The 17,679-nt window shown below is 37.8% G+C and overlaps 1 protein-coding gene across 1 annotated transcript in view; it reads right to left on the reverse strand.

Annotated features, from left to right (window-relative positions):
* SBF2 (SET binding factor 2) overlaps nucleotides 1-17,679 on the reverse strand; it is a 274,874-nt gene that overhangs the window by 20,367 nt on the left and 236,828 nt on the right. Inside the window, exons 28-34 of the mRNA XM_063117284.1 lie at nucleotides 14,005-14,142; nucleotides 13,080-13,175; nucleotides 9,431-9,493; nucleotides 7,870-8,057; nucleotides 6,526-6,702; nucleotides 5,032-5,133; nucleotides 4,316-4,501 (exon numbers count right to left, since the gene is read on the reverse strand). Coding sequence (XP_062973354.1) covers nucleotides 4,316-4,501; nucleotides 5,032-5,133; nucleotides 6,526-6,702; nucleotides 7,870-8,057; nucleotides 9,431-9,493; nucleotides 13,080-13,175; nucleotides 14,005-14,142 — 950 coding nt within the window. The remainder of the gene's footprint in view (nucleotides 1-4,315; nucleotides 4,502-5,031; nucleotides 5,134-6,525; nucleotides 6,703-7,869; nucleotides 8,058-9,430; nucleotides 9,494-13,079; nucleotides 13,176-14,004; nucleotides 14,143-17,679) is intronic.

Genomic DNA, 17,679 nt, shown 5'->3' on the forward strand with positions numbered 1-17,679 from the left:
ACCCTGGTCCCAAGATATTTAAATCCTATGTTGGTTCAGACAGAAATAAATCCTACAACATGGGTGGCTGGAGGACGCGGAGGGTTGAAGGGCTTATTTCTGCATAAGCATGCATGGGATGGCACTCTTAGAGCATTAAAGGCCGAAGCCAGCACTTTGAATTGAGGCTGGAAACAAGCTGGCAGTAAATGAAGCTGCAACAAATCTGGCATGATTTGTATCATGTAGAAGAATGTATCAGTAGAAGAATGAAGGTAGTGGTGATGGTGGCAATAGAACAGAACATTGTGCTTTGGCTCCTCTAGGGAGCAACGCTAGTACTGTGCTATGATTTTTGACAAACTTTGGGGGCTGTTCATTTGACAGGGGATAAAATTGCTGGCACGAGATCACCAGTTGCCTAGTAGGTAACTTGTCTTTTTAAGAAGCAGGAAAGAGGAAAAAGAAGACAGCTGAGCTGTCTGGAGATCTAGCATGATCATTATTTAGCATCTGTACCTTTTCTTGTCTTCAGGCCAAACTACAGATTATGCTGGGAGATCTGTTTTCATAACTTCTCCTCCTTTTAAACTGAAATACAGCTGGGGATGTGAAAATTTACTTGCAGGACTGGAGGAGGGATGTTTGAACTCTTCCTCCATGCCATTTTCTTACTCACAGTCCCCGTCCCCTGCTGTTGCTTGTCAACAGGAGAAAAATACAAGTCCCTCAGAAATCTCCCACATAACATGTAGTTTGCTCCTTCTTTTTCAGGGGAAGAGAGGAACCGAGCAAGAAGGAGACTGAATGGCTCCAGTATTCCAGTTTCATTTAGGACCTTCTGTTTCTTGTTTTTATTAATCTCAGTCACAGCTATTACCTTTTTCTTCTAATTACTTAGACTCATTAGCAGTTAAGTAACATCTGGTTTTGTTTATTAAAGAAGTGCATCCATGTACTGCAAGTGGGATGACAAATTGGTATCGAAAACATATTCTAAGTCTCAAAGTGCGAATAAAGAAACATGAGACAAGGTAAAGCTAACTGGTGCAAGAAAACAATCCATTGAGTTGGGGAGGAGGGAAAATTTCCCCCAATCCCAGATGCTTTCTTCAAGTTTGGTTGGCATGCCTGTGGTGATTTATTGTATAACTAGTGTACAGTTACTCGTAGGAAAGATCACAGATGTTCAAACATGTTGGGAATTTGGAGAAATACAATGGAGCAAGTCTGGCTTCGTGAGTAAATAATACAAAATAAGTACCTAGGACAGCACTGTGTACTGACAGCGCACTTGCTGTATGTGTCATAGGTCTGTGTTAGAACACATGATTTCCATGCACAAGGTCCCAGATTCAATCCCTAGCATCTTCAGTTAAAACATGTCACGTAGGAGAACTGGAAAAGAACTCTAACTGGAATCCCAGAGAGCTCTGGCAAATCAGGATAGCTAACAAAGGGACAGGCAGACCAATGGTCCTAATTCAGAGCAAGGCAGTTCCATATGTATGCAGCAGGATAAACATAGCCTTGTTTGGCCACCAAAGTTAACAGCATCAGTAAGTATTCTGCAAAGAGAGAAACTGCAGGGAAAGGAGAAGAGATCACTAGAAATTTGGCACCTTTATATGTATGGACATAAAAGTAGTTACTTGCCACAATCTAGACAGTAACTTACCACAGTCTATACTGCCCAGAGAGCCTTGGCTATTGGGCAGAATAGTAATGTAATGTAATGTAATAAATAAATAAATAAATAAATAAATAAAGGTGTGCACATCCACATTTTTCTTCTTAGGAGGTGCTGACAGAACTCCTCAACTCCAGCACTTTAGAAAAATTAAAAGCTTTTAAAAAACAAAATTATATTGCTGTGCCCACACTAGTTTCCCCCAGTGTAGGAAACACTGTAGCATTGTAAGGAAGCATTGCAGGAAACACAATGCTTCCTTATACCAGGTCACACTGATTGTCCATCCAGTCCTATATTCTCTACTCTGACTGGCAGCAGCAACTCTCCAAAATCTCAAGGAATAGGTTCTTCCCATCAACTGCTGCCAGTTCTTTTAAATGATAGAAGCCACTTTTTGCATACAAAGGATGTAATCTACCACTGAGCTATGCCTTCTTCAAAAAGCTTCCCGCCACATCCCGCATTCCCTTTTTGAGCATGGAGATCTAAACTTCAGACAAATTCTGATGTGCACACTCACTGCCCATATAGATTGCACCTACTGTATTCAAAACAATACAATGTTCAAAGTTCTTCCTTACTAAAAGAACTCATCATTGCTTTCATGAGAAGCATGTTCCGTGATTTGCCACTGAAGAAAATGGGAGTTCAAAAGATACGTCCCATGCATTTTGGTGCACTTAAAGCTCTTTGGATTGTTCCCAATCTCTCTACAGCGATTCTTGAGCAAAGAAACATGCCTTATGTTATCTTCACTACTGGGAAGCAGAAAGGCAAGAGAAAAGGGGTAGGAAGAGAAAAAATGTCTAGTGATTTAATTTTTATGCAAATGCAACATTATTCCCACAAGATTAACCAACACACTAGACATGAGCTGCTGCCAAACGTGATGGGAGCTTCCTGATATGACATCACTGTCGCCAACTCTGCCTTCTTAGAAACAACCAGAAGATCTACCAGATGTTGCTGTTGTGAAAGAATGATTCACGTTAATAATTCAGCTGACACCTGGGGATATTGGAATAAACAATGGCTTTTTAGAAGATGATGCAGTTCTAATTTAAGAATCACTGCTTCATATGTTGTCTCTAGTTGAAACAAGGACAAGTATTTTTCCCAGCATCCTCCTGTTTCACCCAACAAGTTAAAAGAGGCATGCCATTAAAAATTCACTTGTTGCTCTCGATTGTTTGAATGTTGTTCTTCATGAAGTTCTCTTGAAGGTCCAAAAGTATTGAACAGAATTACAATATAACATCTTTGAGCACATAAAGAAATATAGGGTGGTATTTCTAGAAATCAGTGTTCTGTATAGATAAGACTGCAATGCAAAAAACAGTTATTCTGGTGTAATCCTGACATTGGCCACAGGATTTAATAATCCTGAATAGAGAATAATTTCATATGCAGACAGGGCATAACTCTGATTATTATTATTATTATTATTATTATTATTTATTTATTTATATAGCACCATCAATGTACATGGTGCTGTACAGAGTAAAACAGTAAATAGCAAGGCCCTGCCGCATAGGCTTACAATCTAATAAAATCATAGTAAAACAATAAGGAGGGGAAGAGAATGCCAACAGGCACAGGGTAGAGTAAAACTAACAGTATAAAGTCCGCACAACAACTGTGGCAAATCGTGCAAACCCAACATATGACACAGCCGTTTTGCAGGTCAGAGGTTGTTTTGTGATGCGCACCTGGACACTGTTGGTTATTCGTGGATTAAACAACCCACAGTTACACTAAGAACTAATCATAATTTAACTGAGTTATTTAACCCATAAATAACCCAGTGTTGGGTTTGCACACCACGAAAACAACCTCTGACTGGGCCAGTCGGGTTGATTATGCAAAGCAGCAGTGTCATACACCAGGCACGCAAGCCAGCAAATCATTGGTTAATTAATTAAGCCACAATTTGGTGCCATTACATGCAAACCAGGTCATTGTATAGAAGAGGGAATTTTAAGCAGGGGCAGTTTTTCTGTCTCTTGAAGCCCCTGTCCCTGTTTGCAAAATGACCTGTGGCATTGGCATGTTTTCTGTTCGAAACATGGCCCTGAACTGGATGTCCTGACATTCTCTTTTTTTGTTTGTTGTGCTGATTCAAGTAGATGGCTTAACTTCAGTGAGCTCTGAATGTGTACAACAACCTTACATGTAGGGGTCCACACATATTGCCATAGCTTACTAGCCAGCCATTATTTTTGCTTGCTGCTTACCTCCAACTGCCTTCCCCAAGATAGGTGACTCATGCAGATGGCTTGAGGGAGAGGTGGGGATTTTTCTCACTTGTGCTGGGTACAAAAGAGGGACAGACTGCTGATGTCTGTTACCTTCTCCAAACTGCTTTGCAAGAGAGGATGTGTGCTGCTGGTGACCTTCTTGCAAGGGCCATGGCCACTATGAAGCTGATTTATGAACACTGGCTTCCTTTCTCTTTGAGATGTATTGAAGAAATAATGATACTACTACTAAGACTACTACTAGTAGTGATGTTTCTATTTTAAAACTAAAAATTCTATCTTAAGTAATAGCTTTATTTTCATGTATTCTACTGACAGCATAAAACACCCTGGAATGTTGGTACTTTTGCTGCCCTGCACATTACACATATATTGGAAAGCTTACCTGGTGAACACAATCCAAGAATTGCAAGAAGACAGGAGCAAACCCACTTCCCTGACAATTGAGTGTCAAATTACTGCGCTGGCTGAACTTATGGCCGAAGGACAGCCATTCCTTTTCCACTAGCATTCTGAAGCCTTCGAGTGTTCGATAGAATGGATCGCTGAGTAACTGCACAAGAGATACTACCTAGGCCATAAAATGACAGCTGTATGTTAACACCAGACACAGTGCATGTAAAACAATTTAGTATATTGAAGAGATATCCATGGTTCCCCAGCATCTTTTATTAGTTGCATAGCAGGTGATATAATTGCATACTGCAGTAATTCATAGTTTTCTTGCTATCTTTCACTCTATCAGCCATGCTGTGTTTCGTGACACAAAGCCTTGTACCTACTTTAAGCATCACAGCTAGGCTTTTATGTCCTCCTGGTGGGTGGAATCCATTAACAACAGTGCTGCACATGTGCAGTTATATTATTCTTGTACTGTATTATTCTTGTATTATTCTTGCTTTATATGTTCTAAACTGTGTTGCAACTTAAAGTTATTAACTAGGTATAATCAGTTGATTAAAACACAGTGGGTGGCATCCACCTAGTTCCCTCTGTTAACAGAAGGTTCCATGAGTAGAATGGGGAAGAGGGCCAATTTTAAATCTGCTCTGGAGGGTTGACCCAGTGTGTCCCTTTTATTTGCTGGTCATAATAGCTCACCTGTGCTGTGATGTCCCAGCCATCTTCCAGACAAAACAAAACTGAAGAACCATTCTCAAGCAGCTCTGATATAACTACACCCAACTGCATTATCCTATGAAGCTATACAAAAAGATAAAGGCAACACATTATTAGAAAGAACAATACATACAGTAGATCAATAAAATGATTACTAGAATCAGACTGCTGGTACTCAAAGAATTCCAGTCTTGAAAGAAATTAATAGACAAAAAGCTTGTAAACTTTACAGCAAGAAGGAGAACTTGGAGAACACACTATGGAGGTGCTTTGTTGATGGCACCTCCATGGCAGAAGTAATGCATAGCCCAACTCTGAGTAAGAGATTATGGAGATCTTTATTGTAGGAGAAACCCTTTCATCAATATAAATTTAAAAAGTGCTTAGACATTTCCAAAATCCTAAATAATATTGCCAACCTTGTACTGACTGATAATTTGAGTTTCGAGATATTAGGTAAGAGATAGGGAACCTGGTGTCCAGCAGATGTTTTGGACTACAACTTCCATAATCCCTGAATTGGCTAGGGTTTCTGGAAACTGTAGTCTAACGCTTCTGGAGGGCATGTAGTTGCCTACCCCTGTATTAAGTACTTATTTCCTCATTACATGCACAATTCATTCTTAATCTCTTCAAGTACAATTGTTTCTCAATCTATACAGCTATAAAATTTGTGATTCTATGATAGATGCTAAAGCTACAAAACAAGATAGTATAATCTACATTCTGAGAGGTAGACATAACACTATTCATGGAATTAGCAATAGTGTGAATGGCTTTTTAAAAGAAAACTGCAGTCATCCGGCCCTCCAATCCAGATTGGGACCCTGGCATTGGGGAAAGGCATTTTAAGCCTTTGCCTGCCATTTGGTTTCCAATCTGGATTAGGTCTACCACACTTGAAATTTACTTTAAAAAAACAAAACACCATTCATGCAATTGCTAAGTGCATCACGTCTTTGGTCCTCAGATCGCATCTATTATAGAAAAATCTGGTTAAAAATATTTAGATATCAAGTACTCAACCAGAAATGATCCATTTCATTTCAAAGGGACTTGTTCCAAAGTACTCACCTATCATACAATAAGATGGTTAGAATTTAAATGAAAGTCAAGATAATATACTCAGGTACATTATTATTCATAATGTATATGAATACTTAAATTTAAGTGCTATAAATTTAAACTGAATTTGCTTTAATAAAACAAGAGAAGATGCAAAGTTGCAAGTCATTATAAACAAATACTATATTTTAATGACTCATTTCAATTAAGAGGGGCCATGCAATGCTCCAATTGTCCAATCTAACAGCTGTCACTGAATATTGCAGTAAAAAAGGTCTGTCTGCATAAGAATCCAGCATATTTCATTTTAAGCAATTATGGAACAAAAGGAGTTTTTTTGGTTTTTTTTGCTGGAGCACTTTGTTTTGTATCAGAAATCATGATATTTAGGACTCTACCATATCACTTTACCTGTGGGAACCACTCTGAATCTCCAAGTGCTTTAAGGAATGTTATTTCAGAATCTGCAGGAATACTGCTAGGAATACAAGCACACATGAGCTTTTTAAAACTAGCTTTCACTTGCCGGATGTCACTGAATTCGACTGGAACAAATTCACAATTTAAAGCAAAGTCCAGTTTGAAGCCCTGTGGACAAAGGAATTATTTACTTTTGTTAGTCATCAAACAAACACATGTGGTTATAGAATATTGCTTTATTATTGAGTAGCTTCCCTCTTTTGTTAAGAGCTTAATGTTTTTCTGAGTCTTGAAACCCTGTATAATGTGTGTGCCTTGCATACTTTCTCCTTGTAGTAGGGTTTTTTGTTTCTTTACTGCACAGTCCAAATATACCTACAATTTCCTTTAATGCTTCTTCTTATTCTGATGCTAGTGGAAAGCAGTTATAGCTTTCAAAATCTACACCTTTTCTGTTTCGCTGTGGATTCTTGTACAAAATTACCACCATTCTTAAATGCAAATGGTGGTGCTTCCCTGCCCCTGAAGTCTTCAGCCACAATATAACATGAAAGGTAGCAATGAAAAATATAGTCTCCATCAAATGTTGTGTGACAGACAGAAAATAATTTCTAAGTATGAGCATCAGCACAGATTGGTCTCAGATTTCACGAACATCAAATTAATTATTTTGTAACCATAAGAATAACCTTCTCTTTCATTATAGTAACAGCAGTATATTGTATGACGCTAATACAGTATACAGTCTAAGTTAATGCACAACAGGGAATAAAAAACTAAGTAAAAAACTTAATTTACTTAGCAATGCCAAGATTATTGTGTTACTGCTGCTTTGAATCAATATGTTTATTCTGCACACATTTAAACTTGAAGTAGTTTGTCACAGACTGCATGTTTTGCATTGTATTGCCATTTAATGCCACTTTTTACAGTACCTCTCACCATGATCTCAGAATAATACTTCATGTATTTGATAAAGTGGACTCAAGTCTACAAAAATACATGCCATAATAAATGTGTTAGACTTTCGTTGCATTTGGATGAGCATTTGATGCATGGCTACAATTTCCAACTCAGCAAGCAATACATGTGCATTTCCTTCAATGGATCAGGTAAGAGTCTTCAACAGTTGATATACTTAAGTACTCAAAGATATTCTATCCCAAAGATATGTCCTGCAATCCAGCACTCAGTCATGAGCACTTAAATGCTACTGAAATCAATAGGGATGAAATCTGTATAACTCTGTGCTATATTGTACCACAGTCATGTACAAATCCTAATATTAAAAGCAATCTAGCAAAAACCAGAACTACATATGAAAAACAGACATACTCTTAGTTGAGATTTTTCTCCAAATATGTAGAGGGCGGCTTGGCGCTTCAGAAGTCGGTTTTGAAAATATGCACTACTGCTGGTATAAGAAGGCGAACCATCTTTCCCTGCTAATCTTGCACCGACATCAAGAAATGGCATTTGAGTGCTGATAAACCGACTGCTAGAACGAAGACTTGCCCACATACCTTCATAAAAATTAAAAAATATATATAATAACATTTTCATGGAATTGGGTTATTTTGTAAATCTCCAATGAAGCATGCATATACAAATATTGCTTGAAAATAAAGTATTTGCATGCCAATTGAAATCTTTACAGATGTGTCAAACTTAATGTACCGGGGTGGTGGTGGTGGAAATCATCCTGCTCTGAATTAATTCACAATCAAGATTCATCAAGATGCCCAAATTGAGATAATAGACAGATCACTTCATATTTAATGTTTCTATACAGCAACCTTCCTTCCTGCACATCCAGTACAGCTCTCAGGTGTCTGTAGCCATGGTGTCCCCTCATTGCAGACCAGCACATAGAGGACCTCCTGAGTGAGATGTGTTATTGTACAGTGAGGGTGTGGGGTAGGAAGAGGGAGCTGCTCTTTCTAGATCTGGCACGTATGACCGCCATCACAAAGCTATTTCATGTAGTTATCTCACAGTAACACAAACAAGCACCATTTGACTTGGATTGTGATAGCAGAGCAGATTTACTCAACATTAATGACAGGGGCCTTTCTGCTGGTATAACATAGTCAGTCTGCCTGCTTTAGATGTGAGCATCCTGGTCACAGAAAACAAAACTGATTTCTTAGAAAATGAAGTTGAAATAAAGCAAGATATATGCAACACTTCATCTGGAAACATATTATTAGTAACACATAAATAATCATTTGCCATTCAAGATTCACAGCTCTTATTGTCAAAATAATTATGCTATTCCTTGTTTGTTTTTTAAAAAATCTAAAGGAAGTCCAGAAGAAAACATTCCCTGCCACTTTTTGCCATTGACAAAGCAGGACTTGATTATAGCTTGCACCACATAAAAAGTAACAATCACTGCAAATTTGAAAGCACATGCAGACTATAACACTTACCAGTGATGGGTTACAGTGATTAAAGGTATATAGGTATCTACTTTCCACTCTTTCCCTCCACTGTGTCTTGTCTTAAGAGAACACCTCCCACCCCCAACCTTTTAACAAATGTTGCATTCCGAATGTTTTCTATACTAATTTGGAGATGCCTACCTCTTTTCTCAGCATTAATAACAAGAATGCCAACAAGAACGCTCTCTCCTTAAGTAACAGTATTTCTTTATTATTTGGCTATTGAGCAATAAAATTTGGATTATCGAATTTTTCATTATATGCCTTTTAGCAATGATTGTGACGATGCTTATGATCTAGAAATCACTCCACATTATACTGTTGCAGGATTATTACATGGTAACTAAATTGTGTGCCTAAGTAAGTTAACATGTTGGTGTTTTTTAAATGTATGCTGTTATGCACAATCATGGAAATGGTAGTATGTACTATTAGTGCAAAAAATACAATACCTTGATAGACTCTTCCTGATTTGGAATTTGAATGTGTGAAACATTTATCTCTGTACCCAAGCACTGGCAGATAGCAGTAAGGACAGTAGGAAAAGGAGGAGCAATGGAATGCACATTGCAATGAGACAGTCACAGCAAATTGAACAGGAGAGAAGAAAAAGGTTACTTGTACATTTCTATTTATTGATTAAGATAAAACTATTTATATTTTATTTTTAACAGCTAATGCCAAAGAATCACAAAAATTTCCAAACAGAGCTAAAAGAAAAAAAGCTGTATTAAATTATTTACTAAATAGATAATGTTCATAGTCACTGTAGTAATTGCAGACATGCAAAACAGCCAAAATGATGCACCATTGTATTATACCAAATGGAAACTTGTCCAGAATGTATAAGATCTGTTAGTTTAAACTGCTTAGCACGACTTATCTCTATTATTTATTTTGATTGAGGGAAGCATAAAATTTATGCAGGGTAGAAGTTGACAAAGCCTTACCTATATTGAACTACATATCTAAAGCAGCATGCCAAACATGAGTCATTTACAGTCAAATTATTAGCATGCATAGGGTTTTTGGGGGGCTGTCTTGTTGAGCAGGATTCATGCACAATGTGTGGGAGAGAAAGATCTAGTCTCATGTGATTAAGCTACTTAAGCCATTTGGTATAATGGAAATGTAGTTTTAAATAGAAAATCACAGGAATAATGACACCTGCTTTTTTTAAAAGCATTTTAGCTTTGATTTCACAGTTTTCAACAGAGACTTTAACTAATTTGAGAGCAGCAGGTGGTGATTATTACTGTAGAAACATTCTATTCCACTAACATTACCACTTATTAAATATCTAGATGACTAGAGTATAAGCTGGATGCTAAACATTGCTTCATATACCTGATTAGATACCATACGATACTTGAGCCAAATAAAAAGGGTAATTAGAAGCAGAAGCCTCTACTTCAAGTAATATGTTCGCATTCCTGCAAAATGAAACTATTTGGTCACATTCTGAGAGACGCCATAAACTATGGAATTTGGCATACTTGCCAGTGCATTCACATTTCAGGGGGTTATAACCTTCTTTTGGAGGAAAAAAACATTCTAGCCCCCATAATTGTGGAGATAAAGTAAAAAAAAGGCATTGTTTGTTAAAGACTCTGAACCTAGACAGGGGTCTCATATGAAACTACCAATGGTTACGGTAAAGGACTTCCTTCTACTAATGTACTGTTTACATCATGACATAGTACATGTAAAAGAAATAAATGTGTACTATAAAGTTGTAAATAGTTGTCAATACTTCTGTTGATGTTGAATGGTTGAATTACAAGCAATTGGAACTAATATTAGATCAAAATCAAGAACATTAACATGTTTTTATAATCTGCATAATTTAATCTAATGGTTGTGAACATAAAAAATAGCTTCCCAGGTTACAATATTTTAATTATTTTGATTTGTGGTAAAACCAAGGTTCCTCCATATACAGAATGTATGGCATGTTTCCAAATATAAGAGTAAGCAATAAGCTGCTCACTCTTCATGATTACCCCTAATGAAAATTTAAGACATCTCCTAGAATGTGGGAAACCATAAATGACACTACTACTATGAGGATTCCAAATCGTATCCCATACTCTGTTCAGATGTATATAGTGCAGCTGTTATTAATTCAGTGGTAGAATATTTCACTGTGTTACTCATTGCATTGTGGGAGTTAATGATAGCTATATGAGAGAGGAAAAGGGGTGTGTTCCTATTCTATCCCATCATGTTTCACTCCAGCCTCTGTTACATCTGATCTGGTTATCATATTGGCCTGGTTCAGACAACCTGACACAACCATTAACCATTTTCAGACACAAAATGGTTAATGGAATGCATTAAGGTACCTTAACCATTTTGTGGTTAAGCAGCATGGTTCAGTGGGTTGTCTGAACTAGGCCACTATATGACAACAATGCTTGGAGATCTGTGACCTGGTAATTACTTCCACTAGCAGGGAAGGGAGGCATTTGCCATAGCAGATCTGCCCTGTTGCCTGATCTGTATGCGGGGGCAGCTTAGACACTCTCCCACTGCTCACAGCACAATGGTATCTGAATAGCAGCATCACATTCTTCCTACAGGGGTGAAGGGAAGAGGGAAAAACATACAGATTCAGACTGGCTTCCAAAAGAAGGTGGAAACCAGCCCCCAATTGGGGTACTTCCTACAGTATATGTCAGGATAACTGGTTTTATATCCCCATTGCAGCAAAGAATTCCCCTACCACATACTCCCTTTATGCTGTCTCCTATAGTCAAGCAATTCAGTAACAGATTTTGCTAGTAACCAGTGCAAACATCCCATCACTCATTCTTAATTCAATTCAATTACTACAATACTGTTATAGGCCAATCTATACTGTTAGTCACACTGCAATCAACAGACTAACCTGCCTTAAATTCAAGAACTTTGGCTAAAGTGGGATGTGAAGTGAGCAATTTGACATACTACTACCTTCCCAATTCAGCACCTTCACAATTTTCAATGGTTTATAACCAGTTAGAAAGTATTAAACATTCTCCTATTCTCATAATGATGGCTTTATTATATTTTTAAAAATAATTTCTATTAGTTTGTTTAACCTCTTGTTAGAACATGATTTCCCAATGTGAACTGTGTGGATAAGAAGTTAACTTTGTGCTAAAAGAGCACTTTTCTTTACATTTAATGGTCCAATCCTTGTTTTTCTACATCACATTAATGAAAGACTGAATAAGCAGTCCTGCAGCTTCTACATGCATCATTATATGCAGAGGAATAAGTTATTTTCACTTAAATACTGTGCAAATTATTGAACCCTCAGGCAAGTAGAATCTGGATTGGCTGTGTTACCAGCACCAGAGATGCCATTTATATTGGCGTTCAGAACAGTGGTGGTTTAAAAACAATAGAAGCCTATTATTGTTATTTAATAATTCTGTAGTGGAACAGACATTCTCATTTGAATATGAAAGGTGTCTTTACATATTAGCTTTGTGATACAGGTAGCTACAATAAACTCCTGTTAATACTTTAAAGATTTATATTTCTGGTAGCTTATAGAGGAACAAACAGCTACAACTGCCTAAAGCCCTGTAGCCTTAGTGGTTACATCTATTCCGTGAAGAGAAAACATTGGCCACATTGCAAACAGTGGGCTGTGTGCACATATTTGCATAGTCCTACCAGTTTGTCAGATGGTCACTGCTGCTACTGTTATCAGAACTGATCATGTGCTGGGTCTCTGTGTGTGAAAAGAGGCCAAGATTCAGTAACCACCACCCCATCCACAACATGTTATGGGTAGTATCCACCATCCATGCATGGTTGCACTCTAGAAAACAGAGTAGTGCGCATGGCCGTTAATGGCGGCTTCAGGAATCCAACCACAAAAAATATGTGTGTACCCATTGGCATTTGCAGTTCCTATTCCAGCAAGAATATGCCTGTCCCTATGTATGAATCAGGCAGACCTTTTAAATGTCAGTGGTAGACTAGTTGGTATTCATGTGGTGTATAATGATAAACTGAAGCATAACGCGAGAACAACCCCTCAAACGTTATCTTGGATTTTTTTTTCATATTACATCCGCGTGAAGGCTTTGAACTAGTCTTACTAACCTCCTCGGGTAAAGCTATTGGACAGATTTACATCCAAATGTCCTGGCACTACCTGCTTAAACACAGTGGACATTCTTGAAGCCCTTCTTTCAGTGCCTAAAGTCAGTCAAAAAGAATGAAGAGATTAAAAGTACAATATCATTCAAGCTGACATTACCTAGATGTTACACTGACCTGAGCCCAATTTTTTTTTTAAAAAAAAAACCTTACAGAAATGCTTTTTATCCTTCACGTATCTAACTTCTGCCAGCTTTCCATATTTAAGAGACATGACACATAATTAGAAATCATATGTATACAATTGCAGCACCACAGAAGGTTAGGCACAGCTAACACAATCAAAGTACTTAACAACAAACGAAGCAAAGCATGCACAATTGGGTGATGGTGTTATGTTATGAGAAAAGCCAGAATTTAGATACACTTGATTTCACCAGTTTATTAAGCCAAATGGACATACTTGGCAAGTTGCATGCTCCTGTGTCTAAGACAGCAGCTTTACCTTTGTATGAACCCTATCAGGTTTCATCACATGACAACTGAAATAGAATATCAATGCATTTCTTAATGGTTTCATCCAGACCTACCCCCCCAAAAAGCATATTACATTTTAACTGTTTTGCTTAAAAAACATATCCCTTTGTTTGTAAGAGTATGTTAAGCAATCCATTGCTTTGGCAAAAATCTCTAATAATTAAATATAACCATTGCATATATTTGCACCTACATGGAATAGAATGTAATTAGCTAGCAATTTTGCTTAAGTTCAAGATATTTTACTTTTGAATTTTGCTAACAATATGAAAAATTTATCCACAAAACCCAAAGACATGCTGGGAGAAATAAAATTGGAAAAAAAGATTAAAGGTAACACAATCAGAGTGGTTTAACATTTTAATATAGTGATACAAATGCATAACTTTACCTGGAGACAAAGCAATTGTTGGTCTGACAGTAAGAGTATTATTGCCGTTCATTTTGCAATGGACAGAAATTGCATTCAGTAAGGCTTGAAGGTATTTTTCTTGTTCTATGCTGCTTGAAGATTCCAATGATGTAGGGGCTATGAAAACAAATGCAGAACAGGTTATGCTCATTCTTTATGCAGCATATTTTACTCCACTGAATTAGATAGCAAAATCCTACTCCTAGGATTCAGGACAGATAGAAATGTTGAAGAAAAGGATAAATATAATCTCCTGCATTGAGCAGGGGGTTGGACTCGATGGCCTTGTAGGCCCCTTCCAACTCTGCTATTCTATGATAAGAAAAATAAAATTCAACAAGAATTTATTAAAATGTTAATCCCCACTCTTACAGCAAATATTACTAGGAAGTACAAAGTCTTTCTATGACCATGAGAGTAACATATGATGAAGCAAATGCACAGGTGATAGTTCTGTTTTGAGACATCTTTCCCGCATACACTGACAACAGAGCTGCCTCTAAGAGTTCATTATAGATAATGATTTAACATGCCACCAATTCTAACTTTCCTATGGGTGTATTCCCTACCACGTATATAAGCACAAACCTGCTGATATCAATAGGAGTAACATGTCACTACCACTTCGAAGCGGCTTTCAGGATAGCAAACCATATAAATAATAATAATAATAATAATAATAATAATAATATATTTATTTATTTGTTACCCGCCTCTCCCTCTGGATCGAGGCGGGGTACAACACTAATAAAAACACCATAAAATACATACAGCTAATTCAAACGTTTAAAACCAGTGCATCATTAAAACCAGCACACCATTAAAAAAGGCATCTTAAAATTCAACTGGGTAGGCCTGCCAGAAGAGATCACAGTCTTTATGGCTTTCTTAAATTCTGTAAGACTGTTAAGTTGACGAATCTCTCCCGGCAAGCCATTCCACAAACTGGGAGCGGCAGAAGAAAAGGTCCTCTGGGTAATAGTTGTCAGCCTTGTTTTTGTTGGCTGGAGTAAATTCTTCCCAGAGGACCTGAGTGTGTGGGGCAGATTATACGGGAGAAGGCGATCCCGCAGGTAGCCTGGACCCAAACCATGTAGGGCTTTAAAGGTGATAACCAATACTTTATACTTTGCCTGCAAACTAATTGGCAGCCAGTGAAGGGATTTTAAGACTGGTGTAATGTGGTCACCCCTAGGTGTACTGGTGACCAACCTGGCTGCCATATTTTGAACTAGTTGAAGTTTCTGGACTAGGCACAAAGGTAGCCCTATGTAGACTTCATTGCAGAAGTCGAGCCTCAAAGTTAAATAAATGAGTATGACCTGGTTTGCATGTTGTGGCTGGAACAGTGAGCAACCATGTTGCCCCCTACACGTTCATTGCTTCTGCTTTCCTAAATAACCAAGGGACCCCATGTTCCTGGGTTGTCATTGCTACATCCGAACTTGGAAAGTCAAGCTTGTTTAGGGGTTAAACCAGCCAGAATTAATCCACTAACAAACCATGGGTTAACTCTGGGTTGTTTAACCCCTAAACAACCCAGAGTTTCTGGGTTCTGATGTAATGATAACACGCTAGGAACAGGGAATTTCTGGCTGTTGTTTTTAGGAAAGTGGAAGGGGGCAAGTGGATGATAACCAGTTCACATGTGCCCCCAAACAACTCATGGTTTGTGAATCATGGGTTGTTTGATCTTGGGAACCCAGTCTAAAACTCAATAAGCTGGTGCCAAAATCCAGGCAGCTTAACAAGTGGGCTTGGCAGTTGGCAATTAAGAGTCCTGAAGGGTGTGGGAAGCAAGTTTCTTTTTGTCTATCATGAATCGCTGTGTGTGTGCATGAAATAACTGCCTCCTCTTGTTTTTACAATTCTGTCATCCTCTACTTTTTTTGTTATTTTTGTACAATCTGTTTTCTTCTTCGATCCAGACTCCTCTTTAAACCCAGTCTTTATTATCCTTATTTTTTACTAAAAAGAAATATTTGTACATTATTTCCCTTTTTCTCCTCCCTTTTTTTAATTTTTTTTTTATCCTTTCTTTTACTCTTTCAACTCTAGACCTCAAGTTCTGGAAGAGCTAAAAGAACAGTAAAAAATGTCTGGGAGTATGCAGAGTTCATTTCCCTCACTACTGAGTAATCACAACCTGGGGTCACTCATTGGATAAAGGGCTCCCAATAAAAAGGCAAGGAATTCCAGCTCGTCTTGAACCTGGAACTCCTCAGCTGGGAAAATGACAGAGGGGAAGGAAGAAAACAGGCTGGAAATCAGAATTCACCAGCAAAATCAGGATTTCGTTTCTCAATGGTGTATTTAGGTCTCTAGAAAATCTGTCTGTCTCAGTAGTTACAGACACGCACGCACATGCATACACAGCTCATTAAGATGCTGCAGGAGGAATTTCATAATGCATCACAGATTAGTGTGCAATTCCTGAAAGCAGGAACCGATGTTACCAAAGACCAACAGGTCCAATGGACAAGCACGGAATGAAGATGCGTATTTGTTTTTTCCCCCCCAGACAGTGATGAGAATGGGATAGTTTCTATTTGCACACAGTTCTGTTTATGTAATCACTGAACTTTAGACTGCACACAATGTGTTTTTAGTACTGGTAGCTTATGATTGGGGTGAGGCCAAAGTACTACTTTTGCTGCTGTGCTTTATTTTTTCAAAGTATACGACTCAAACCCACACAAATCTGTAGAGTGATGCTTTGTAGATTATTTTCCATCAATGGCTTGCAAATAATTTATTGTGTAGATATATTTTACTCACAAACTCACACAAAATAGTATGTCATTCATAGGATTATGCTGAAGTATTTAGGCCATGAAAATCTATCCTCATCGTGAACTCTTGAATGATTCATTGCTTATGTAACTTGTACATAACTGTGAATTACTTTATCCACTGTCCTTTTCAAAATTCCATAGGGCAAGTTGTTCAGGCAGGCCAGCAACACTAATTTTTACCAGAGTAGCACAGTAAGATTAACTCTGCGGTATGTCTGCATTTTGGCACTTTGCCTCTCAAAGGATCTTTGTACCCCAGGGAAATGCCATAAAAGGAATGCCAGTGAATACAAAACATGCTTCTCAGGAGAGGAATATTGTGGAATTAGCTGGGTGGCATTTCTATCTTAACGAAGCACCCACATAATCTCAATATGACACTGAAATGGGAAGCCCAAGCAACCATAAAGAAGCCTGCTGTGCATATGGACTTCAATGCTTTTCTCTTGTTTGATATATTAATAAGAACACATTATCTGCCATATTAGCGAAGGCCAATGAGTTCAAGTATCCTCTCTCTCTCAGATGGTGGTTTCTACATGAAATGTAAGGGCGGAAAGTGCAGGTGGAGCAACAGGACAAGTAGTCCAAGCCATAATTCATTCCATGGTACTCATCACTATTTTTATTCCAAGTATACACTATCTATTAAAACCAACATAAATGTTGTGCAGCATTTCACAGAGAAAGGGGGAAATGCCAGTAAAAATAGCCCTGAATTTATTAGATTTTAATTTCCATGACTTTATATCCATTACTGTGATACTTTAAGGCATTATTTTTGGAAGATTGCAACAAGACAAACGTAATAAAAACATATAGCATAAATTTGTAATGAAGCATCTTTACTCTCTAAAAT

This window comes from Elgaria multicarinata, chromosome 2, assembly GCF_023053635.1.
Source record: "Elgaria multicarinata webbii isolate HBS135686 ecotype San Diego chromosome 2, rElgMul1.1.pri, whole genome shotgun sequence".
In the NCBI taxonomy this organism is placed as follows: Eukaryota; Metazoa; Chordata; class Lepidosauria; order Squamata; family Anguidae; genus Elgaria; species Elgaria multicarinata.